This window comes from Vicia villosa, linkage group LG6, assembly GCF_029867415.1.
Source record: "Vicia villosa cultivar HV-30 ecotype Madison, WI linkage group LG6, Vvil1.0, whole genome shotgun sequence".
Classification (NCBI taxonomy): Eukaryota; Viridiplantae; Streptophyta; class Magnoliopsida; order Fabales; family Fabaceae; genus Vicia; species Vicia villosa.
This window is the reverse complement of record NC_081185.1, coordinates 38,556,075-38,583,603: the sequence shown is the minus strand read 5'-3', so window position 1 is coordinate 38,583,603 and position 27,529 is coordinate 38,556,075. Positions and strand designations below refer to the sequence as shown.

Here is a 27,529-nt window from a genome sequence, read left to right as displayed (position 1 = left end):
ACCAAGAAAACTCATAAAAAAATGACTAATAAATACTTTGACTAATAAAAAGGGAATGGAAGCTTGTAACTTCTCTTGCTTAAGGGATGTTCGAGTGCTTGGGGCTCCCTTGCTTAAGGGTTCCATTCAGGCGTAAGTTCCCAACTTCTAAAAAACACAAACCAAAGAGTAACTCGAGTTTCCCTTGCTTAAGGGATGTCCTCGAAACACTCAAACTCTCTCTCTCTCTTCTCTCGCTTTCTTAAGGGCACCGTTATTTCCGCTCCATTGCATCCTAGGTCGATCCCTTATGCAAGAGCGCGAACGTTAACGCCGCCCAACTAAAAAACACAAAAACAAACAAAACTATGGAGCCGAACTACGGCGCTCTGATTCCTGAAAAGGATACGTAGGCATCAAGTCGCGGGGCTTGAACGAGCACACATTTGTAAATATTCCTTCTTTTCCCCGTATTTCTTTTGCATTCATTCGCATATAGACATAGACATAGTACACACCCTTTAGATAGAAACAAACATAGGTGGATACCATCGAGTACGATGGGCGCGAGGGGTGCTAATACCTTCCCCTTGCGTAACCGACTCCCGTACCTTGATTCTCTGGTCGCAAGATCCTGTTCCTTCCTTTGTTAGGTTTTCTGATATTCCTTTCCCTTATGGGATAAATATATTGGTGGCGACTCTGTTCATTTTTCGCGAGCGTGCGACAGCTGGCGACTCTGCTGGGGACTACCTAAGCAAGTCGATCCTAGCCTTTGTTTGTTTTATTTTTATTGGGTGTTTATTTGTTTTTATGTCTATATCTTGTATATATGTTTGCATGTTTTCTGCTTGCATATCATGTTTATTTCTGTTTGCACATCATGCATATGGATTATATTCTGTGTTCCTTGGGGTCTTCTGTTCTGTTTTGCAGGTGGGGGGTTTTTGAGGTAAAAGGCCCACTACCCAGGCCAAGTGACACCTAGGATTAGCGTGGATGCTCATGTTGACTACCGTAGCGCTTGCTATGGATGAGTTCAATATGGGGTACCACAGCTGGGCGAGGTTCTTTCATGGAACACTGTGTCTGGCACGCTTGTTGCCTCAAACACTTTGTACCCCATGGGAACTGTAGACCCTAGTGACCATTAGGGACCACCTGTCCGTGTCTAGAATTCATACCCGTGAGTTTGGGGAGGGACAGGACACTAGCCTTCATCATACCCGGATTTTCACATTGCAATCTGAAGCCGAAACTTTGAACTTGTTATACCCAGTATTACTCAGAATTACGAGAGGCACTCGGTCTCTCACCACATTGCACCATGACACATCATATTACTGCATCCACCTCACTTCATTTGAGGAGAATTCTAAAGTCCACTTCAAAAATAAGAAGAAAAGAAAAAGAAATTGAAAAGAAAAAGAGAATATTTTTTTACTTCACAAAAAGAAAAGAAAAGAAAATATGCAATTACGAATGGACTTTAGGATTCTCCCGATGAAATGCATTCCACCATATCATTTAACATGCATGTTTATTTATTTTCAGGAACATTTGGCTTTGTCTCCGACCAACTCATGGCTCCTCCATTGAAGACTGGTAGTCGCAACATCTCTTACACATTTCTAAATCCGAATCTGGATTCTCTCGAGTGTTTGGTTAAGAAGATCACGCCGGATGAAACAACCAGGTTCCGTGAAAAGTATGGGTATATTCTGAGTCTCCTCAAGATGCCGTTCACCAAATACGAGCAAGAAGGAGTTCATACCTTGCTTCAGTTCTACAACCCTTCTCTCCGTTGCTTCACGTTCCCTGACTACCTTTTGATTCCCACATTGGAAGAATATTCTCTTTTCCTTGGTGTTCCGATCAAGAAGGGGGAAGTTCCGTACTATAGCACCATGGAGGCTCCCACTTCTATTGAAATCTCCAAGGCTCTTTATTTGAGCAAGTCAGTTGTTGATGCAAATCTTTCCGAGAGAGGAAGATGTCAGGGTTTTCATATGGAGTTCCTGGTCAAAAGAGGGTGTGATGCTGCTGAAGCGAAAGAATGGGACACTTTTAGGGCTATCCTGGCTCTAAGTATCTATGGTATCCTAATGTTTCCGAACGTGCCTGATTTTGTTGACATGAGTGCAATCCATTTGTTCATTCTACAGAATCCTGTTCCTACGCTCTTGGGGGATGTTTATCATTCAGTTCATCAAAAGAATCGTCAAAAGAAGGGTTTGGTCAGATGTTTTGCTCCTTTGCTATATCGTTGGTTCAGATCACATTTGCCTGAACGTGGAGCTTTCGTTGATAGTAGGCACACCTCTAAATGGGCTGAAAGGATTATGGGACTTAGAGCCAAAGACATTGTATGGTATAACAGATCTTTGGAAGACAAGGAGGTTATCATGAGTTGTGGAAAGTTCAATAATGTGCCCCTCATGGGTGTTAGAGGTGGGATCAATTATAATCCCGTTTTGGCTAGGAGAACTTATGGATATGCTTTCGTCAATCCTCCTGAGCAATCTGAGATAGCTGAGAACATTTTCTATCATGTGGTCACCGACAATGGGCAGATGGCAGAAGCTGTACAAGCCTGGAAGAGTATTTGTTGGAGAGACAAGAAGCATTTTGGTCAAAGGGACTGTGCAACTTATGAAGACTATACTAAGTGGGTCGAAACTGTGGCTAATACCCAAGGGATGCCTTTCCCTATTAAGGATCCTTTGTACCCTCCTGTTGGCGCACAACCCAACATTGTCTCCATGCCTCGTTATAATCAGACTGTTGAGCAGAATCGGAAATTGACTGAACAAATGGAGACGATGCAAGTTAAGATGAATACTGATAGGCAAGAGAAGCTTTCCGCCCTTCATAAGTTGAAAATGAGAGAAATAGAGCTTGAAGAGTTGTACGCCAAGGGAAGCACTTCTCAGAAGAGGCCGAGAGTGGTTGCCGATCCCAAGTCCACTAAGATTCAAGAGAGGAAGATCAAAGAGCATTATGAGGATCAGTTGGCGGAATTGACAAAGAGGCTCCAAATCCAAACTGATATAGCCAAATCAGAGAAAGCCCGTCGAAAGAAAGCAGACAAGCTCCTTCTGGAACGTCAGGCAAGGATTGAGGGGTGTTATGAAGAGATTCGCAAGTTGAAGGGTCGAGTGGAGGAAAAGGGGCAAAGTGATACTCGAGCTCAAGAGGAAGCCAGAGGTTGGGAATTGAGAAGCCGTTACTTGGAGACCATGCATTTCAGAAAGGACCTATTGATTCAAGAAGTTGTTAAAAAACCAACCCATGCTGAGACCAAAAAGCTGTTTGAAGAAATGAAGGCTTGGAGCTATAAGAACATTGGAGATAGCCCACTCCGTCATTTGGACATGGGAGATCCTGCTTAGTATTGGTTTTTGTTATAGAATCACCACCAGTCTTGTTGGATGGGGTTCTTATTTCCATTTTCTGTATTGTTGGCTCATGAGAGCAGAATATTTTGTACTTCAAACATGGTTGTGGAATTAATGGATTATGGTTGTTTATCTTGGTTGCGCTTCGTTATTTCTCATTATCTTGTAGTGTTGGTTCGAGACAAAGCCGAAAATTCTTGAAAATAATATAACATGCACACATGCACCCATGCACTCATATCATACTGCATTTTTCAGGTTTTTTAGCAGGTTCTAATTGGGGTCCCTTCCAATTCCAGATTTCTTTTCCAACGACGAAGCTGACTTTCTTACATCCTTACCGCACCAGGAGCAACGAGAGAATCATGGATCAATTTGAACAGAGTCAAGCTGCCCTCCGTAGGGATATGGATGTTATGGGGGAAAGAATGACCCAACTTATGGAGACTCTTCATGTCGTTGTCCAAGGGCAAGAAGAGCTCAGAAAGAGCGTTGCTGGGTTGATCAAAGATACTCCTACCAATTCTGCTGATGGAGGGGTGAAAACTAAAGAGATTCCTGCTGAGGGGATACCAAAGGTAGTGGATGACCACCACGAGGTTATTGACCTTGAACATGATCTTACTGCTGAGTTGACTGAGACTGCTAAGATGTACCAAGCTCTCGAAGAACGCCTTAAGGCCGTTGAGGTTGCTAAAACTTCGAGTTTCGACACTGCTGCTATGTGCTTGGTACCTGGGATTGTTATTCCCCCGAAGTTCAAAGTGCCAGATTTTGATAAGTACAAGGGAGTCACCTGTCCAGAGACTCACATTCGTTCCTACTGCCGTAAGATGGCCACTCACGCTGAGAACGAGCCTCTGCTGATGCATTTCTTTCAGGATAGTCTCACTAGAGCCCCGTTGGAGTGGTACATGAAACTTGAGAGGTCTAATGTCAGTACTTGGGGACAACTTGTCGACGCCTTCTTGAAACAATACCACTACAATACTGCTATGGCTCCTAGCCGCGCACAGCTGCAAAATATGTCACAGAAATCTGAGGAGTCTTTTAAAGAATACGCCCAGAGGTGGCGTGAACTTGCTTCCCGTGTCCAACCTCCTCTCTTGGACCGCGAGTTGATTGATCTGTTTATGGGAACTTTGAAAGGGCCGTATCTTCAGCACATGGTTAGTAATACTTCTCCCTCCTTCTCAGATGTGGTTATCATTGGTGAGAGAGTTGAGAACTGTGTCAAAGCAGGTACCATTCAGGGTGTTACTAGTCCTAGCACCTCAAGTGGTAATGGTAAGAAGCCGTATTCTGGGTTTGTGAGGAAGAAGGAAGGTGAGACTAGCACTGCCTCTGTTGACCAAAGCCGAACCCCTGCATATTCTGCTGTTCCACCTCCTTATTATCCGATGCCTTATGCTGTTCCTGGTCCATATGTCCCTCAGGCGTATACTGCTGCCCTTCCACAACCATGGATGGCACCCCAACAGCCTTTTGTACCACAACAACAAGCCGCTGCTCCTCAGAATCGCCAACAGAATCCTAGGCCTCAAGGTCAAAGAGGTCCACAAAGGCAAAGATACCCTGACAGGCGTATAGATCCGGTTCCAATGCCTTATGCTCAACTTCTCCCCCAATTGCTTGCCGGTCGATTAGTGCAACTCCGCGAAATGGGTCCTCCACCTGACCCTCTCCCTCCCGGATATGATGCTAATGCTCGATGTGAATTTCATTCAGGTGCCCCAGGCCATACGATTGAAAGATGTAGAGCATTAAAGTACAAAGTTCAGGATCTCCTTGATGACAAACTTATCTCGTTCACTCCTACTGGTCCTAATGTGCAGAATAACCCCATGCCTCCTCATGCTGGTGCGACCAATGCTATTGAGTTATGTGATGACCAGATCCTAGTAAATGATGTTAATGAGGTTAGGATGCCGCTAGCAGTTGTCAGAGAATATCTTATGCAACAAAAGGTTTTGTGTGAATTACATGACTACTGTTTGCAATGTTCTTCTAACCCTGAGGAATGCACTAGGTTGAAAGAAGAAATCCAGAAACTAATGGATGAGGGTGTTCTTAGAGTGGAAAGGGTCGTTCCTGTTGAAGATGTGGCTACTCTAGAGATACCTTACTATCCTGCTGAGGCGTCAAAGAATCAAAGCCTCCCTTTGGTCATTCATGCTCCGAGTACTCCCTTGGTCATTCAGGCTCCGAGAATTCCGTTGGTTATTCAGGTTCCAAATGCTCCTTCGACTCCTCCAACCTCATCTCTTGTTCCTTCTCCTGTGAGTAATTCCAAAGCTGTTCCTTGGAGTTATAATGCCGTGTATATTCGAGGGAAGAAGTTTGACTGTCCTCCAGTGGGTACTTCGAGTATCACAAATATTACTGGCACTAGTGGTATTACCCGTAGTGGTCGGATCTTTGCTGCCCCTCCTCTGCCTCCTAAAGAGACCAATAAAGAGGCTAGTACACAAGCAAAAGGAAAGCAAGTTGCTGTTGATCCTCCTGTAACACGTAATGCACAAGATGCTGAGCAACTCTTGAAGATCATTAAGAAGAGTGATTACAAAGTGATTGACCAACTTGATCAGACCCAAGCCAAGATCTCCATCTTGTCTCTCTTGGTGCATTCTGAAGCTCATCGTGATGCTCTGATGAAAGTTCTGGCTTCCGCTCACGTAACTCAAGACATTACCGTGCCTCAGTTTGAAGGGGTTGTGACCAACATTGCTGCTGGTAATTGTTTGGGTTTTTCCGATGATGAACTTCCACCTGAGGGTAGAGCACATAACAAAGCGTTGCATATCTCAGTCAAGTGTCTGGATGCTGTGTTGTCTCGAGTTCTGATTGATACAGGTTCTTCTCTTAATGTGATGCCCAAGACTACTTTGTTTAAGCTGAGTATGGATGGGGTTATGATGAGACCGTGCACTATGAGTGTCAGAGCGTTTGATGGTTCCAGAAGGTCCGTAGAAGGGGAAATTGATCTGCCTGTCTTGATTGGTCCTCACATGTTCTATATTGCCTTCTATGTTATGGACATACGTCCTTCATACACTTGCCTCTTGGGTCGTCCTTGGATCCATGCTGCTGGGGCTGTGACATCTACCCTCCATCAGTGTTTGAAATTTGTTGTGAATGACAAGATTGTTATGATCACTGGTGAAGAGGATTTGATAGTCAATAATCTGGCGTCATACCGATACGTTGAGGTGGAAGGAGAGATACAAGAGACACCTTTTCGGGCATTAGAGATTGTGTCGGTTGATAAACTCCCCGTGGTTGAGAATAAGAAGGAACTCGGAGCACCCCTCTCGTCTCTGAATGATGCTAAGGCCTTCTTAGAAGCCGACACTCCCCATAGTGCCTGGGGCAAGCTGATTGATGTTCATGAGAAGCGAGACAAGTATGGCCTTGGGTATCGACCATCTTCTTCTACTCAGCTCAGCATAATTCCTGGAAAGAATGTGATTCCCCCTATTTCTCAAGTGTTCGTCAGTGCAAGCACCAGTTCTGGAAGTCAGGTTCTCGCCGTGGATGATGATGATGAAGAAGATCTCTCCAGATTCGTTTGCCATGCTGCGCCTGGACAGGAGCTCAACAATTGGACTATCTTGGACATCCCCAGAGTCACTTTTATGGAGATGTAATTTTCTTGTTTCGATAAGTCATATGCTTCGCCCTAAGCATTTTGACCGCTTGTATAAAGAAGAGCCCCCATGTTGTTTCAATTTGTTTAATATTGAATGAAAATCATATCTTCGCATGCAATTACTGTTCCATTTCTTTCATTTTTGTTTTTACTTTAAAAAACCTTTTCAAAAATGGCAAAGCTTTTTCTTTTTTTATGTGTTGCATTCTAAGGCATAAATCATCCATCGTGCAGATCCGGCTCGAATTCCATCAAAAATGATAATGTTACAGTGCCACGTCTTAATATCCTTGAGAATCCAATTGACCAAGCTGATGAGGATAATGGGGAAGATTGTGAAGTCCCTGAAGAATTGGCAAGACTTTTGAGACAAGAGGAGAAATCTATTCAGCCACATCAAGAAGCCATAGAAATCATCAACCTCGGTTTAGAAGAAGCAAAGAGAGAAGTCAAGATAGGGGCCGCTTTGCAAGATGATGTAAAGAGAAGGTTGATTGAGCTGCTTCGAGAGTATGTTGACATCTTCGCCTGGTCATACGAAGACATGCCTGGTTTAGACACAGATATAGTTATGCACAGGTTACCGCTTAAACCAGAATGTCCGCCCGTAAAGCAGAAACCACAAAGAACTCGACCTGATATGGCTTTGAAAATCAAGGAGGAAGTTGAAAAACAGTTGAAGGCGGGTTTCTTAGCTGTGTGTGAGTATCCTCCTTGGATTGCAAACATAGTACCTGTTCCTAAGAAGGACGGAAAGGTACGCATGTGTGTTGACTACCGAGATTTGAATAGGGCGAGTCCGAAGGATGATTTTCCTCTGCCTCATATTGATGTGTTAGTCGACAACACTGCTCAGTATTCGGTGTTCTCCTTCATGGATGGTTTTTCTGGCTATAATCAAATAAAGATGGCTCCCGAAGATATGACTAAGACTACTTTTACCACTCCGTGGGGTACATATTGTTATAAGGTGATGCCTTTTGGTCTTAAGAATGCTGGTGCAACATATCAACGAGCAATGGTGACTCTTTTCCATGACATGATCCATAAAGAGATTGAGGTGTACGTCGATGATATGATTGCAAAATCCCAAACTGAGGAGGAACACTTGGTATATCTTGAGAAACTGTTTGCTCGTTTGCGTAAATTCAAGTTGAGGCTTAATCCAAACAAGTGCACTTTTGGAGTGCGATCTGGAAAGTTACTTGGATTCATTGTGAGCCAACGAGGGATTGAGGTCGACCCTGATAAAGTAAGAGCAATACAGAACATGCCAGCACCGAAGAATGAAAAAGAAGTTCGAGGGTTCCTTGGGAGATTGAATTACATAGCCAGGTTCATTTCTCATCTCACTGACACTTGTGAACCCATATTCAAACTGCTGCGCAAAAATCAAGATATCCGTTGGGATGATCATTGTCAGGAAGCCTTCGAAAAGATCAAGCAGTATCTCCAAGAGCCACCAATTCTCATGCCCCCGGTTCCTGGGAGGCCGCTTCTTATGTACTTAACTGTGCTTGAAGGATCTATGGGGTGTGTGTTGGGCCAACATGACGAGTCTGGTCGAAAAGAGTGCGCCATTTATTACCTGAGCAAAAAGTTTACCGATTGTGAATCCCGCTACTCACTACTCGAGAAAACTTGCTGTGCTTTGGTATGGGCCGCTCGCCGACTGAGGCAGTATATGTTGACTCATACCACTCTATTGATCTCCAAAATGGACCCGATAAAGTACATCTTTGAAAAGCCGGCTCTTACAGGAAGACTAGCCCGATGGCAAATGCTTTTATCAGAATACGACATCCAGTATGTCACACAGAAGGCCATCAAAGGAAGTGTCCTTGCAGATCATCTTGCTCATCAACCATTAGAAGAGTATCAGTCAATGAAGTTTGACTTTCCTGATGAAGATATCATGAAACTAGATGATAACGAAGGACCCGAACCAGGAGAGCGATGGACTCTCACGTTCGATGGTGCATCAAATGCTATGGGCCATGGTATTGGGGCAGTTTTGACTTCTCCTCGTCAAACTCACATCCCTTTCACAGCTAGAATATGCTTTGATTGCACGAACAATGTCGCAGAATACGAAGCTTGCATAATGGGTCTCGAAGCAGCCATTGATATGAGAATCAAGATCCTTGAGGTTTATGGGGATTCTGCCCTGGTTATACATCAAGTGAGAGGTGATTGGGAAACACGACACCCCAATTTAGTTCCTTATAAGGACTATATCTTGGAGTTGCTGCCCGCTTTCGAGGAAATCACTTTCAATCACATCCCCCGAGAGGAAAATCAATTGGCAGATGCTTTGGCTACTTTGGCGGCCATGTTCAGAGTTAGCTCCCCTAAAGAAATGTCGGACATAACGATCCTCCGTTACAAAGAACCTGCACATGTATTCCCTGCCCACTGTCTCACTACTGAAGATGTGTATGATGAAAAGCCATGGTATTACGACATCAAGAGGTATGTTGAGAAGCAAGAGTATCCCGAAGATGCTGCGATTGGTGATAAGCGAACGCTTCGAAGGTTAGCATCCAAATTCTTCTTGTCAGGAGACGTCCTGTACAAAAGAAACTATGATTCAGTTTTGCTCAGATGCGTGGATAGACACGAAGCAGAATTGATCATGCGGGAAATTCATGAAGGATCTTTTGGAACTCATTCCAGTGGGCATTCTATGGCCAAAAAGATCTTGCGAGCGGGATATTACTGGATGACAATTGAAAGTGATTGTTATGTATACGTGAAGAAGTGCCACAAATGCCAAGTGTATGCTGATAGAATTCATGTTCCTCCAACTCCTTTGAATGTTCTAACATCGCCTTGGCCCTTTGCTATGTGGGGCATAGACATGATTGGACGGATAGAGCCACAAGCTTCAAATGGGCACAGATTTATTCTTGTTGCTATCGACTACTTCACCAAATGGGTTGAAGCTGCTTCTTACAAGAACGTAACCAAGCAAGTCGTTACTCGCTTCATCAAGAAAGAGATCATATGCCGATATGGGGTTCCAAACAAGATCATCACTGATAACGGGTCCAATCTTAATAATAAGATGATGGCAGAGTTGTGTGAAGAGTTCAAGATTGAACATCACAATTCATCACCCTATCGGCCAAAGATGAACGGCGCAGTCGAAGCTGCTAATAAGAATATAAAGAAGATTGTCCAGAAGATGGTTAGAACGTACAAAGATTGGTATGAGATGTTGCCATTTGCTTTGCATGGCTATAGAACTTCGGTTCGTACTTCAACTGGGGCAACTCCCTTCTCTCTCGTCTACGGTATGGAGGCCGTACTACCTGTCGAAGTGGAAATTCCTTCGTTGAGAGTCTTGATGGACGCCAAACTCGATGAAACAGAATGGGTTCAAACGAGGCTTGATCATCTCAATCTAATTGAGGAGAAACGCTTATCTGCTATCTGCCATGGCCAGTTGTACCAAAAGAGGATCAAGAAAGCGTATGACAAGAAGATTCGGCCTCGAGAATTCCACACAGGTGACCTAGTCGTAAGGAAGATCTTGCCAATTCACACTGATCCAAGGGGCAAATGGACTCCCAACTATGAGGGACCATACATTGTGAAGAAAGCATTTTCAGGTGGTGCTTTAATCCTGACAAAGATGGATGGGGAAGACGTTCCGCTTCCAGTCAATTCAGACTCAGTCAAAAAATACTACGCATAAAAGACCCGCTAGGTCGACGTACCTAGGCAAAAATAAGGGCATCCCGGCAAACCAAAAGGGTTTGGGGAAAAATTAGGGATAAAAAAAAAAAGAATAACCCGCTAAGTTGAAAACCCGAAAGGGCGACTTAGGCAAGAAGGGGCATCCCGCTGGATTGAAAACCCGAAAGGGCGATCCAGGCAAAAGTTAGGGATCAAAAGCGAGAGGCTGCAGTCTGAATATCCTTCACAAAGACCACTATACGCCCTTGGCAGAACGGACAGATCAATCCAACCACTACCCTTCTGAAGCAAAGCATTGAGAGGATCGAGGATATGGGAACTGTAGCAATATCGGTTTTAATGGAAATCCGAGCATTTCTCTTTGCCATTTTGCTCTTTGCATTTTATTTTCTTTTTCGCAACTACCTCATTTAGGAGTTGCTTCCTTGTACAGAAGCCTATTCACAGGCATTCCATCAATAAAATGATCTTTTGGTGCAAAAGCTTTCTTTCTTTCTTTTTCGCATGCGAGATGTGATTTAATTCGTTATTAAACATTGCATTGAAAGCGTGGGGGGCAATAATCGCGAAATCAAAATGAAACATGATGTTACATAAACATAAAAGTGTTCTAAGGGCACCATTTGCATCCAAACGTTGTTTTCTGTGCAGGTTGCAGGTTCTAGCCAGCATCTTGGCTCATGATATGTCACAAAGGTCATCATCATCCCACGTGAAAGTTCCAGAGTATAATTCATCAAGTACTGGTAAGCATGGAGCGCCCGAAAAGGTCCATATCCCTCTACAATCTGGCAGACAAAGAATGGTCCCTCAAAGAACTCATGATTCCCCAAGCAGCATAGGATGTAAGGAAAGTCGAGGAAAGTCACTTCTCCCCAGCAGAGTTATGTTCTAACCCTCCACGCGGTTGCCAATAATCTGTGGCGCTATGAGGTTTCCAACGCCCACCCGCAATGGTGTTTCAAGACAACAAGCAGCGGACCCCAATAATCTTGCTCCCCTGTCACTAATGCCTTTATTGGGCACTTTGCATATAGGATTCATTGCATATAACATTGCATCTTCAAAAGCGTAGCATATCCATCAAAATGGAGCATTACGCCATAGAAAAATTCAAGCATGCATACAAAGCATAAGCCAGATAGTACAAATCATCACTCAATCAAGACAATGATGCACCCCCACATAAAAATGTCCTTACAAACCCCGATTGATATCTGCTACTACATCACAAATCCCCTTCACCCACGATGCCGATACTTGGTTTCACCAATCCCCAATCCCCAGTAAGTCCATCTACCAAGCTTCTCAAACACTCGTCTGTGTCATTCCTTCGATACTCGTCTGTATCTTCTTTTGATGCTCGTATGTGTCATTCCTTTGGTACTCGTATGTATCTTCTTTTGATGCTCGTATGTGTCATCCTTTTGGTACTCGTACGTATCTTCTTTTGATGCTCGTATGTGTCATTCCTTTGGTACTCGTCTGTATCTCTTCTTTTGATGCTCGTATGTGTCATTCCTTCGATACTCGTCTGTATCTTCTTTTGATGCTCGTATGTGTCATCCTTTTGGTACTCGTACGTATCTTCTTTTGATGCTCGTATGTGTCATTCCTTTGGTACTCGTCTGTATCTCTTCTTTTGATGCTCGTATGTGTCATTCCTTCGATACTCGTCTGTATCTTCTTTTGATGCTCGTCTGTGTCATTCCTTTGATACTCGTCTGTATCTTCTTTTGATGCTCGTATGTGTCATTCCTTCGGTACTCGTATGTATCTTCTTTTGATGCTCGTATGTGTCATCCTTTTGGTACTCGTATGTATTTTCTTTTGATGCTCGTATGTGTCATTCTTTCGATACTCGTCTGTATTTTCTTTTGATGCTCGTATGTGTCATTCTTTCGATACTCGTCTGTATCTCCCTTTGGATGCTCGTATGTGTCATTCTGTCGATACTCGTCTGTATCTCCTTTAAAACACTTGTCTATCTTACATTCCCACCAGACCTACTTCTGCTCCGACCACTTCCATGTAGTAAACATTTCCTTTGAGAACCTTGTATTGGCACCTTGAGCTACGTTACAAGCTATCTCCATTCATCCACTACTCATTGTAACCTTTCCATCAGAAAAAAAGAAAAAAACAATTCTCTTTCCCCAGCAGATATCAAAAACAAAAATAAAGATAACACTTACACCGTCTTTTCAGGACAAATTTATGGTCTTGGTATTTAATCTTCTTCTACCTCGAATGTTTTGAAAGGCTACCGCCAATCTCACATTCAGGTTTAAGACGATCAAATAGGGGCAGCTGTCATACCCCAAATTTGTCCTACCCCTTAACTTCTAACTGGCTTAGGCTTTTCATTCGTGTGCATATCGCCATTAGGACATTAACATGACTCATGCATCATTAATCAATAAATTTGGCATTGGGGTCAAGTATCTGGAATGGGTAAAGTGTCATGACAACTTTGAGGTGTACATATCAAATAACATTGATCCTTGAAGCATTGGACCGTGAAAGCGGGGTTTGGATTCATGGTTACTGTGTACTTCGGGGCAAGGCTTTCCTCTATGCTTCCAATACTATCTTCAATGAGAAACTTTGTCAAGACAAAGGAGGAGTCGGAGATTAATTTGCAAAGTATGTGGTTTGGAAAAGGTTGGATTGAAGTCAAAATTTCATTGGAGATGGTAAGATTGCCATTTTCATTCAAGACCAGATGAAAGGTCATATTGAAAAATTCATTCAAGAAACCAGAAAATTTAAATCCAAATAAGGAGGGAAACTGCTTCATCACTTGAAAAAAGCCAATTGCAAGTCAACTACAAAATTCCATTGTCAAAGATTACATGTTCATTACAAAATCCAAAAAAAACATTACACTTACTACCAAAGTCTATCAAAACCAAATTTGGATAAAAAGCTGGGTCCATTATCAGTCAAACTCCATTACAAAAATAATACAATAAATCTACAGGAGAATCTATTCCCTCTAGTTTTCTATGTCTTCATTCAGCATCACATTGACTCCGCCTTTTGCTGTACTAAAAAGGGTCTCCATGATTCCATCTTGAGTTATTCATCCCAAAGTCTTTCCCATGTCATTCATAAAGCCAAAGTTAGTCCCTGCACCATCCAAACTCAGCCCATGTAAATGCAACAAGCTGCCGCGCAAACTAACCATCTGCAATCGATCCTCAAAACCATTTCACATTCAAACTAAACCATACTACACTGCAAAGAACACAAAAAGAAACCAGCAATATCAATCAGCATTCATTTTAAACCCATATATAAGGCATACACCAAACTGAAATCCATTCACACAAACAGAACCTCATGTTTCAAACAATACTCATTCAGCCCCATATTTCAGAAAAATAACACAAAGCTGCACAATTCGAAACAGAACCGGCAATCATTACAACAAAAAACAATTCACACCGTCATCCAAAAACAGAAAGAGAAAACAAAGGCTGCACATAACCAGTTTCATTCACAGCCACAAGCTAATCTAACATCTTTCCTTCACACATTAGCTAACAAGTCCAGCCATTCAAATACTACACAACCCCATATCATACAACCATTGCATTCACATACAAAACAGCCTTTTTGTACATGACCTAACATACAGCCAGTTTGTCTAACATTCCAAATATAATCATTTCACACTATATGTATCATGTACATACAACGCATAACATTTTATCCAGGCCAACACAAATTTCCAAACAATAAAGATCTATCCTGCAAACCGAGATTCTACAAACAGAAAAATGGAAGCACACTAGATTGCTGCAATTTAAAACCAACAAGGAATTAGCTGCATCAGGCCCTCTCACTTACCAATTCAAAGAGGACAGCTCTGCACAGTTTCGAAGAAAAGAAAGAACACGAATCAATTCTGCAGCAAAGAAAAAGGCTGCTGCTACCTGCGTAATGCGAAATCTAGCCGGCAGCCAATTCAGAAACTAGTCTTCCCCATTGTTTTTAACCTGCACACACAAACATTACATACAGTCAAAGAAAACCATAATTAATTTTCATTTCTAACCAATACTCCATCCACAAATTAACCACCAAACCAAAAAATAAGCTTTCTCCAACAAACTCCAACAGGCATAAGCCATTTGCAGCATGATCATCAACCCTGCAATCTGCAGCCAAATAAAATCCATCAACGTAAAAACCAGGTCCAGAAATATGCCTTCACATAACTTTGCATACATAAATCTCCCACAAATTCATAACAGAACAAATTTCCAAACCAAACCAACATTTTCCCTCTCAATCTACTTCTTCATAACGGTTCTACTAACCTTTCACACCTAGCTTCACATAACAGCCACACGGTTAACGGACTTGCCGCGACCTTGCAGCATTCAAACTCCATACTAGAATACCTGCATTTGAAAAACAAAATTAACCATCATACATCCATAACCCACACAGCCAACAACAAAGAAAATCAAGACAGTCCCTACATTAAAATTCATAACAGCCCCGATACACCTTTCCAGCCAACTCATCCATCATCGCCAAACTGAACCGTGGTCTGCATACAAAGAGGAAAAAAACTAGCAGCCACACATTCATCAAAACTTACGACAAAAATAGTTCGCAACCAGCACCTTCGCATCACCTTCAAGCAGCTCCGCATCGGCATCGTTCCTCACCACCAAGAAACCTACAGAGCCAAAAACATGTTAGTCCCACATTCAAAGAATCAAAAATGTGCTACAAACAGAGTCCCACATTCAAGAAACTGAAAAATACCTTGCAAGCTATAATTCTGAGTCCCACATCTAAGAACTCATATTGATTGCCCAATCATTGCCCTATAAAACCAACTTCACCCACCTAGAAGTCGACACCTAAGCACTATCAGCTTTCATCATTGTCTCGCTTGCAGACTTTGAAGAAAGAAGTGAAAAGCCTCAGTTCAAACACCCTCACCACCACCATACGCTCAAAACAACAACTCTTAGAGCTTCAACATCTGAAGCTCTAAGCAGCGAGCTAAACCTCCATCACACCTTCAATCATCATCTCTCAGCTCTCAATCACTCACAGCACAGAAATTACAAAGAAAAGAAGAAAGTAGAAGACGAAGAAGGAGAAGCAGTAAACACGAGCTAAAGAAGAATCAAGACCTGAAGAGCTTTTCCATTTTCCTGCATTTGTGTCGCATTCGGATTTCTGGTAGCTTTGTGCGTGTTCTTAAAATCAGGTAAGTCCCTGATCCTCCATTCTTGTGCCCTATTATTCATTACTCTTGCCACGATGTTTGCTTCTTCTCCGATTGACATGAATTTATTGATGCTTAGACCTGAATTCGCTCTGTTTAGACTTAGGACTTGCGTTCTTCCCCTTTCTAATTGTTAGAGTGTAGGCGTTAATCTTCGAAAACGGGAGAGACATCGGAGAGGACTGAGAGAGGCTAAGGTTGAGAGTTGAGGCGAGGGAGTTTTCGCGGTTCGATTCACGGCGGCGCTGTGTTTGTTTGGCCGGAGAAGAAGAGTTCTCCGCCGCGCCGTTCGTCTTGAACGTGAGAGAGGCGAGAGAGTCTGATAGACGCTGAAACGACACAATGTTTTTAACCCTATTCTTTTTTTCCTTTTTAATTTTTTCTCTTTTGTTTTTTTTAATAATTAGAGTTTGAAATAGAATCTGGATAAAAAAATAGTGATGGATCAGACACTACCCTTGGGCCTTTTTACCCTTCGCACCCCCATAGGCCCATACACCACTCTTTTTTTTTTGACATAAAGAAAACTGGACAAAAACAAATCTGCATGGGCCAAAACCTGCCTTGGGCCTGCGCCCAGTCACTAATTGACCCTTAAATCCATTTCACACCCCCCTTTGCTGTCAATAAAACAATAATAAATAGATTTTCTTTTAATCCTTTGTTGCTATTAATTCTTTTTTTCTCAAATAGAAATAACAAAAGCATTTTCTATCCAATTAGATTTTTTTTTGAAATATTATTTTCTTTTAATTGTTTTGTAATTGTTACTTCTTTTCACTTGCAATTGGTTGATCAAGAATAAAAATAATAGTGCTTTTAATTCACTTTTGTGCTATATTTTGACTTGTTCTATTTCATGCTCTTATGCTATTTTCATATATTCTACTTAGCGCTTTATCTTTCATGTTCCTTTATCCCTAACCCTTAGGTAGAAACCATGATAACATTAGGTAGAAATTCCCTTCATACTTAGGCTAGTTTCTTTTTTCTTTTACAACCATAAAACATTAATAAATACTTGAATAAATTCCCCTTAAAAAATACCAAGAAAACTCATAAAAAAATGACTAATAAATACTTTGACTAATAAAAAGGGGATGGAAGCTTGTAACTTCTCTTGCTTAAGGGATGTTCGAGTGCTTGGGGCTCCCTTGCTTAAGGGTTCCATTCAGGCGTAAGTTCCCAACTTCTAAAAAACACAAACCAAAGAGTAACTCGAGTTTCCCTTGCTTAAGGGATGTCCTCGAAACACTCAAACTCTCTCTCTCTTCTCTCGCTTTCTTAAGGGCACCGTTATTTCCGCTCCATTGCATCCTAGGTCGATCCCTTATGCAAGAGCGCGAACGTTAACGCCGCCCAACTAAAAAACACAAAAACAAACAAAACTATGGAGCCGAACTACGGCGCTCTGATTCCTGAAAAGGATACGTAGGCATCAAGTCGCGGGGCTTGAACGAGCACACATTTGTAAATATTCCTTCTTTTCCCCGTATTTCTTTTGCATTCATTCGCATATAGACATAGACATAGTACACACCCTTTAGATAGAAACAAACATAGGTGGATACCATCGAGTACGATGGGCGCGAGGGGTGCTAATACCTTCCCCTTGCGTAACCGACTCCCGTACCTTGATTCTCTGGTCGCAAGACCCTGTTCCTTCCTTTGTTAGGTTTTCTGATATTCCTTTCCCTTATGGGATAAATATATTGGTGGCGACTCTGTTCATTTTTCGCGAGCGTGCGACAGAAGTAAACCAACACTTCCAACAACTTCCATACATCATTTGGAAGCTGTTGATCACCTCCAAACACTTCCCCAAACACCTCTAACTAAAAATCACCTTTCAACCTCCATTAAAGGTCTTTTTAAGGTCCTAACCTTCCAAAATCCAAACCAAACACTTACCAACCAAATTAACCTTTCAAATAGCTTCTATATCATATATAGAAACTATCCATAACCCTCAAACACTTACCAAAAGCCTTGAGTCATAAATCACTTTTCAAAACTCCATTAAAGTACTTCCTTAAACCAAACTTGTCAAAATCAATTTGGCTCGTGCATTTTTAGGCCTTTTGTGTTAGATACCTTCTAAACATCATTTAGAAGTTATTCAAACACCTGTTTTGGATCTGTAACACCTGGAATCTATAGTTCCAGCCATAACTTTTTCCTAGTGTAGGTGAAATGGAGTTTGGATTTGCAGGAGTGATCAAAGCATTGTGAGCATTCTAAAAGCTTCCTTGAAGGTCCCTGAAGGTGTCCAGATGGTTGCAACACTTCCAGAATAACTCTAAGCAAGAGTTTGATCCTCACTTTCAGAGGTACATTTCTAGAAATCGAGCATACTTGTTTAAGCATTGTTCCTTGCAGTTCTTGATACCATTTTGATCATAAACATGTAGGGAATAATATCCATAAACTTTTGGGGCTTAATTGTTTGATTTAAGCATTTAATTTTGATTTGAAATTGTAGGAATCTTAGTCTTTTCTGAGAAATTCGCATGTTTCAGTTTGAATAAATTTATGAAAGTTATATGATTGAATTTGTGTGTTAATTCTAAGCATGTTAGGGTCTTGAATTTTCAAATTTGATTAAGTTTTGGCAAAGTCAGAAATCAAGCCATTGTTGTTCTTCTTCTTGTTCAATGAAGAAGATGAAGTTGTTGAGTTTTTGAATTTAAAATATGGCGCGTGTTTTTAAAATATATTGAGTGGTATGCATTCCTTGTTAACTACATCGTAACAGCACAACTGGCCACCACACTTGTACCTAGCGTATCCCAAGGGTATGGGGTTCGAATCCCCCTCGCCCCAGACCTTTTGCTTCTTTTATCTTTTCACATTTTCCTACTTGTTTTGATATTTTATGAACTGGGATGGGCCTAATGACAAGGATTAGCGCTTGGCCCAGTGGCTAAGTTTTGATTCAATGACTTGAAGGTCTTGAGTTCAAACCTTCTCAAGACCAAAGTATTAATTTTTATTACTTGTTTTATCACCTTTTTTATTAAACTTCAAAAAATCATAAAAAATAGGAAAATTAATGTTTTTAATCCCTTATTTTTTGTGTGATTTATTTATTTTATGTATTTTCATACCATTTTAAAAATCCCAAAAATATTAAATATTCTATCATTTAAAAATTAAATCAAAAACATGTCTTTTACATTGAAAAATCAACTAAAAATCATTTTGCTTTGATTATTTCTTTTATAGAACTTTATGAATGTTTTGTAAATATTTGTTTAGGGTTAGAATAGGAAGTCTTCAACCTCTTCATGTGCCCATAGACCATTTCTCTTAAAGAAATTGGTATTTAACAATTAAAATCAATTAGGTTTAGGTGTTTATGATTAAACCCTAATTTGAAAACCCTAATTCAAAAACCCTAGGATTAAAACCCTAACCCAAAAAGAAACATGTTAATCATTGTTTATCCATGATTAATTAAGTTTGTTGTCTTGTACATACTTGTTGATTTAATCCTTGTTTTGTACTTAATTGTTATTTTAACCATTATCTTGTTAATTTCTCATATGTGTTGTTTATCTATCCCCGTGTTTATTCATCCTATTAATCATTCATCATTCATACATGAGTTTGAATCCAAGGGTTTAGATACATCCATCTCTCTTATTTGTTGATTATCACACTCACTTGTTTGTTCTTATGTCACATGATATCACACACACACACTTGAGGTGTCCATTGTTGATTGCTTAAGTTTGTTGTTTTTGTCCAAAAGGATGGGAGTGATATTGGCTAAAATTGTCAAGGTACTCAAACTCCCTTTCCAATCTCTTTTATCTTGTGTTTAAAAGTATTCTTAGAGCTTTTACCCTATCTTTTAAAATGGTTTAGTATTGTTAAAGCTTAACCAAACTCTTTTGTTTTGAAACCTTGGTACCAAAGAATAGAATTATTCCCGGTGAAACTATTCTTAGTCCATTGACCTTGTATTGTTAAAGCTTGGTCTTTTTGTTTTAAACCTTGGTGTTAAGAGAAGAATTATTCCCGGTGAAACTTCTCTTAACCCATTGACCTTGTATTTTAAAGCTTGGTCCCTTTTGTTTTAAAGTTGTTAAGTATTTTAAAGCTTAACCTTTTAAACTTATTTGGTATTTTTAAAGCCTAATCCTTTTTCAAAATGTTTTGTTAAGTATTGGTAAAGCTTAACACCCAAAAATATTTTGGCCACCTTGGCCCCCCTTTTATTTTCCTTTTAAGAAGAACTACAAAAACTCTGACTTCCTTCTTCTTTAAGAAGGGTATGTAGGCCTGAGATGTGATGTCTTACCGAACTCCCTTTTATTTTCCTTTCACATGTGATTTTCAAAATGTATGTTCAAAAGATAAACAAAAGAAACAATATTTCAAAGAGGTTCCCATGGAGTACCATAGATATGAGGGGTGCTTAAAACCTTCCCCTTGTATAACAAACCCTCTATAGCCAGAACTCTGATAAGTTTATTAGTTTTGATTTTAAAAACTTTTGTGGGTTTTATTCGCTCTTTCACCCATTCCTTTTGGAAAAAATAAAGCGCGGTGGCGACTCTGTTTAAAAACGAGCTAGATCTTCCCATGGCCTTAGTCTCACCAATTTCACCGCTATAATAAGCTAGGTTGTAACTAAATGTGTTAAGAAAATTCTAATGAGAATATCTTCATCTCTTTCATTCTTCTTCTATTGCTTTTCCTCCATTAATGGAGTTTTGAGTTTACTTTGATGGTATCAGAGCAGGTTGATCCTGCTCTGTTTCCGCTACGATATCAGTAGTTGAATTTCTTTGACCGATCGTTCATGGAGATCAAAGATTCTTAAAGCTTTTCTTCTTTCTTGGTTTCGTGTTTTTTCTTTGCATTTTTTGCTTGATCTTCTTTTGATAGAAGATTTTCTTGTAGCTATGGTAAGAAACACAAGCGCCAACACTGGACAAAATCAAGTGGATCAACTCGATCCTTACTATGTGCATCCTTCTAAAAATTCGTCTACAGTCTGTGTTACACCAACTTTATTTGGTGATAACTATCATGCATGGTCAATGAAGATGATAAGATCATTGGCTAGGAAGAACAAATTCAAGTTTGTTGATGATTCGATACCAGTTCCAAGTGAAGGTGATCTCAATTATGCAGCATGGCAGAGATGCAACAACTTGGTGCACACATGGATCATCAATTCTACTACACCATCAATAGCACATAGTGTGGTTTTCATTGATAATGCCATTGATATGTGGAATGATCTTAAGGATCGATTCATGAGAGGAGATCGAATTAGGGTTGCACCAAGAGATTTCGAATCTTAAACAAGGTAACAAGAAAATCTCTGACTATTTTACTGAATTGAGAGTATTATGGGAAGAAATGGATCAATATAGACCAGTCCCAAATTGCACTTGTCGCGTTCCATGTACATGTTTGACCATGAGAAATGTTAAGAATTTCAAATTTGAGGATAGAATAATCCAATTTCTGATTGGACTGAATGAAGAATATCAGAGTGTAGCATCTCAAGTGCTACTGATGGATCTTATGCCTCCTATAAATAGAGTCTTTTATCTAGTTATGCAACAAGAAAGGAAACTACAATATGGAGTCAGTTCTTTTGGCACAAATGTGACTGAAGAAAGTGCAGGACTGGATAATGTTGTAGATGGACAAAAGCAGTATGGAAGAGGAAGAGGAAGTGGAAATCAGAATCAAGGAAGAGGAAGAGGAAATGTGAAGGTGTGCACCTATTGTGGAAAAACTGGCCACATTATAGATGGATGTTACAAGAAGTATGGTTACCCTCCTAATAATGGCACACATAATTCATATGTTAATCAAGTTGATAGTGAGGATGCTGAGGCAAAATCCACAATTGGCTCTACTAGTGATAATGGGAATATGACTTTGACCAAGGAGCAGTACCAATCATTGATGGCATTGTTGGAGAAGAACACATGATCTATCAACTTGACTAAAGGAGGTAATTCTTCTATAGCCTGTTTTAACATTCGTAGCACTGTAGATTGGATACTTTGACACTGGAGCTACTCATCACATCTGTTTTACTTTAGATTGGTTTGATGAATATGTCAAGATAAGTCCTATTATGGTTAATCTGCCCAATGGGAATTCTATTGTTGCTTCTGTATCGGGCAACGTAAAACTGTCAGATTCACTTACAATTCAAAATGTGCTTTATTTTCCACAATTTGAAGTGAACCAAATATTTGTGTCAAAGTTATGTAAAGAACAAGATTGCAATTTGGTGTTTGGTACTGATGGCTGTATGATACAAGCAAAGAAGGATTTGAAGAGGATTGGTTTGGCTAAAAAGCACAATGGATTGTACCACTTGGAAGCAAGAAGGAGCAATGACATAAGACTTGTTTCTATTGTTTTTGTAAATAAGAAAGTTACTAAAAAAGAAAGGATACCACCTGGTGTATTATGGCACCTTAGGCTAGGACATTTATCCTTTGATAGAATGAATTGTATGAGCAAAATGTATAGCTATATTCCAAATGGCATTAATGCTGAGAGCTAGGACATTTACCTTTCCCCATCAGTAATAAAAATGCTAACAAAGTCTTTGATCTTATGCATTTAGATATTTGGGGACCCTTCAATACTGCTTCAGTACATGGATACAAGTATTTTCTCACCATTCTTGATGATTGTAGTAAACATGTGTGGGTTGTAATGCTAAGAGCTAAATCTGAAGTCTCACAGAAAATTAAAGACTTCATTAGCATGGTAGAAACACAACATGATTCCATAATTAAAGCCATTAGGAGTGATAATGGTGTTGAGCTAGCTATGCCTTTGTATTATGCTTCCAAAGGAATAATACACCAAAAGAGTTGTGTGTATACTCCACAACAGAATGGAAGAGTTGAAAGACGACATCAGCATATTTTGAACATTAACCGTGCCCTTATGTTTTAGTCAGGATTGGCCAAAGAATATTGGTCATATGTTGTCCTTCATGCCGTGTTTCTAATGAACAGAATTCCCACCATGATCCTGCAAAATAAGTCATCCTATGAGGTGTTATATGGAGATGCCCCAGATCTTAGCTCTTTAAAGGTGTTTGGGTGTCTAAACTATGCTTCAACATTACCAAACAATCGACATAAGTTTGATGCAAGAGCACGAAAATGTGCCTTCTTAGGCTACAAGGCATGTATGAGTTTTTGCTATTAGATGTCACAGATCATGAGATCATTGTGTCTCGTGATAACACGAAAACGTATCGTATATTTAGCTTAATTTACATGCATTATTATTCTATTTTATTTCGGTTTTATTATTTTATTTTGTATTATGCCGGTATTTCTATTTGTTTTCAGGAATTTATTTAATCGGAGCTCGCAAAAGAAATAGTCGGAAAAAGGACTTAAAATGGAGAAGAATTGCTTAAAAGAGTAACTAAATAAGGAGGTGTAAATAGGAAGAAGAAAAAGGCCCAGAACACAAAGGAAGCCCATTGCGCAAGAATGAGTGAGCACGTGACGGATGGCATCCCTTGCCACCTTCCGTTCGGCTTCACCCCCTAGGCCGTTCGGCACCCCTCCAAAATGTGGTGTGTGACGTAAGTCACACACCCAGGCCCAGAGGAGTCTGTTTTCAAAGACGCTAATTTTTCTCCTCCATTTTCTCCGCCGTGAGATGCTGTTACGAGACATTTCAAAACCTAGTGCTGCTCTATAAATTGAAGACAAGACCTGAATCAAAGGGTTACACAGTTTTAACCTACTGCCGTCAAATTCCCTTTCTCTGCAAATTACTTCAAGCTCGTTCAAGTTTTCTTCCCAAAACCATTTTCTGCAATATATTTCCACACCGGAAATACTATTGCAATTCAATTTCTTTTTCCAGCTTCAGAATTCATTTTAGTTTTGAGAGTAGATTTTGTTTTCGTCATTTACTTTCGTCCCGGATTCAAGATTCGGTACTGCAAGATACAATTTTCCAGTCTGCAATTTAATTCAGGTTTATTTATTTGCATTTATTATTATTCACGGTTTATGTTAAATTATCAAATTATGTCCGGATTATGTTATATCTATTATATATGTTCTGATTCGTCTATTAAAACAATGTCCGGCTAAATACCTTTTATCGGTATGTAAGGTCACATAACCGAGGGAATCGAGTAACACTGTCGATGTAGTTTATTAATTGAATTTATTTGTCTGGCTGATATTTCTAAACGCTTAATTAAACTGTTTTGTAACGAGAGTTAAAAACAATAGAAGTTAGGATCAATAAAAACGAGTGTTTGAGATGTTAACCTTAAATACACCGAGAGCGCTTTAAGGGTAATTAGTTTTCATTGGTTTTCAAAAACCACTTTGAACTTTAATTGATACAGCGAGAGCGCTCACTTAGGTTTAATAGTAAAATCATAATCAATAAACACGAGAGTGTGAGAGGAGGGTTTTTAAACTAATGATTTCTACAGAAAAGTGATTTTAAAATTATGATCCGCATCGATGGCTTACTAGATCCCCGAAGTCCGACCATTGCATACCGATATTATTATCCTATATTTAATTTAATAATATTTCTTTTTAATTCTCGTCTGATCAATAATCAATTGAATATTAGCCTTAGATTTACGTAGTAGCGATTAACTACATTTAGGTCGATTCTTAGTCTCTGTGGGTTCGATATCTTTTAAAACTACGCGATAGATTGTGCACTTGCAGTCATAATCATAGACATACCCCATTGTCGCGATCATCTCGCAATGTCAAGTTCTATGACCTTGAATTTCCTTATAAAGACCATGCTACTGATAATGTTCCAGCAGACATTTAACTTGACTCCTCTTCAACTCATAACAGTGCTCAACATGGCCTACATCAAACAAACAATAACTCTTTATCCTCCTTACCAGTTGTTAAACCAGTTGTTGAACTTGACCTTATTCCACAAGTCAACAATCCTGAACCTCAATCTATTTTACCAACACATGACTCATCTGAATTGTCATTCACATCAGATGATACAACCATTGTTTCTAACAATCTTGAACCTCACTCTATTTCACCAACACATGACTCATCTGAATTGTCATCCACATCAGATGAAACAACCATTCTTTCTAACCCTTCATATCAATCTCAAATCAACTCTTCTCCAGAACCTGAAACTAGAAAATCTACTCGAGTTGCAAAGCTTCCTAGTCACCTCAAGGACTACGTTTGCATCTCCAATGCTTCTACCTCATGCAAATATCCTATTACTGACTCCATTTCTTACTCCAACTTGTCTTCAAAGCATAAGGCTTACATAATGGCCTTGTCCTCTGAAGTAGAACCTTTAAATTTCCATGCTGCTTCTAAGGATCCTCGCTGGATTGAAGCCATGACCAAGGAGGTTGAAGCCCTCAACAATAATCACACGTGGAATTTTGTGGACGTACCTCACAATGCTTACATAACAGATGATGTGTATGAAGAGGATGTGAACAACAGCAAAAAGGCTTAACTTCTTTTTGCCGAGTTGATTAGGTTTTGCATGAGCTTTTACAATTCTTGTAGTACAAGTTAGTTACACTGTTAGTTAGGGTTGATGACGTGGCACTAACTAACTGGACCAGAACTAGCTAGGTTGTAACTGAATGTGTTAAGCAAATTAATGAGAATCTCTTCATCTCTTTCATTCTTCTTCTATTGCTTTTCCTCCATTAATGCAGTTTTGAGTTTACTTTGAAATTTCACTTTCCTTTTTTTTAAAGGAATATTTTGATCATTTTATCCCATGTGTATGTGCCATGTTAAAATGTAGAGATTGTCGGTATAATTCTTCTCTAGGTGGTTCTGGCGGGAACACCATCCAACAAAAAGTTAGGTTTTTTCATCCATTATTTTTGGAATTTTCTTTACCCACCTCCTTACTTTCTTGGTCACCCCTGGTGAAATCTCCAAAATACCCCCTGTTTCGGAAATGCATTTCCGAAACCACCTTTTTTTTGAAAAAAAGGTGGTTTTGAAAATGTATTTCCAAAAAACGTGTTTTTTTTATGAAAAAAACAAATTTCTGAAATGTACATCCGAAATAATGTTTTTTTTCAGAAAATAGGTGAATTCGGAAGTGCATCTCCGAATTCACCCCCCTTGGAAGAATTCGGAAATGTACTTCCGAAAGAAGGTCTGGACAGAAGAAAATAACAAACAACAACGATTCGATTTATTTAACTGATGAAGATTACATCGATCAGGTTACATAAGATTAAAGTTACATATTGTTAAACACAGGTAGGTGAGGATGAGTAAACATTTTGATAACATCGGCCCCCGATCTTTGAAGTTTCGCATCCAACTCGATCGGACCCTTCGAAGAAATCGATTGAAAGTTGTCCATAAAACCTCTAAATCTTTGTCGTTCTTGATCTCAAAAGGTGTGAACTCAACGTCTCCGTCGTCGTTAAGCGATGGCGAGCGGTACTCGAGCTTGACAACCTTTCGATTTTCCGGATATTGCAATAGCGTGTTGAGCGACGTTATCAAGTCCGCAAACAGCGTGTCGTGCGAGAAGTGGAATTGGAACGACATCGGGTAGCCACTGGTGAAGTAGACGAATGCTAGGTGGGGGTAGGTTTGTGTCATTTGTGTTTTGTGGTGTGAAGAGGATGAAGAAGAGTGTGTTGTATTTATAGACTTATTGGAGTAATAATGGCCCAACAAACCTTATCCTGCATTCAGTGGAAGTTTCGGAAATGAACTTCCGAAATTGGTCTGAAAATATGTATATTTCGGAAGTTCATTTCCGAATTATGCAGAAACAGAGGTGAATTTTGCATTTTGTGCATTGCATTCTGTTTTGTGTTAACAATACCAAAAGCATTCAAAATAGGCATAAAATAGGCAATGACAACATAAAACATACTTATATTATATATGTATTGAATCGGTCCGATTTTACATGGTAAACGACAATACATACAAAAAAGACACGCACCGGTCATTACAAACAAAAAACGGCCCGGTAAAAACTAAAATTTGCCGAACCAATCGGTGGGGCCTAAATCTAAAATAGGTATGTTCTTCGACCGCTCTCTATTTTGCTCACGCTCTTGGCTCATCATTTCTTCATACTCCGCCATTCTTGAAACGAAAGGATCCGGCCAAGTCTCTGCCTCATTTGAATGATGTGTCGTCCATTGACAAGAAGTAGCCGGTATAGGGATTTTTCAGACCAATTAAAGTGTGATTTTCTTCCCCTTTACCGAGCAAACCCGCAACGGCCCGATATCCAAAATTGTCGTCGCCTCCAACATCAACTATGTTATCGATATATTTTTGCATAAAAAGTGGCATCTCATCAATGTAGATAATGGGTGATTTTTTGATCGGCGGTGTGCGAGGTGGCTTCGAAATACGGGCTCCTTTGTTACCACTGCACTTGGACTTTGGTGTCGGTGAATCCGGGAATAATGCATCAACATGTTCAAAGTATGAAGGAGATCGTTTTGTTGATGTATCTTCTTGTGTATTTTTGGACTTTTTCGGTGCACCTTTCGTTTTAACCGGT

General features: G+C 40.0%; 1 protein-coding gene across 1 annotated transcript; it reads left to right on the top strand.

Moving 5' to 3' along the window:
• Positions 1 to 1,562: 1,562 nt before the first annotated feature.
• Positions 1,563 to 3,578, top strand: LOC131613554 (uncharacterized). The gene is made up of 3 exons (XM_058885213.1): positions 1,563 to 2,748; positions 2,875 to 3,289; positions 3,458 to 3,578. Exons 1-3 carry the CDS (start codon positions 1,563 to 1,565, stop codon positions 3,576 to 3,578), a joined length of 1,722 nt encoding a protein of 573 aa, XP_058741196.1.
• The last annotated feature ends 23,951 nt before the right edge of the window (positions 3,579 to 27,529 follow it).

Excerpts from the sequence above, each read along its gene's own strand:
- LOC131613554 (XM_058885213.1), top strand. The coding sequence starts at position 1,563 with ATGGCTCCTCCATTGAAGACTGGTAGTCGCAACATCTCTTACACATTT. Across the intron at positions 2,749-2,874 it reads CAACATTGTCTCCATGCCTC|AGCTTGAAGAGTTGTACGCC; the intron begins GTTATAATCAGA and ends TGAGAGAAATAG. Across the intron at positions 3,290-3,457 it reads CATGCTGAGACCAAAAAGCT|AATATTTTGTACTTCAAACA; the intron begins GTTTGAAGAAAT and ends TCATGAGAGCAG.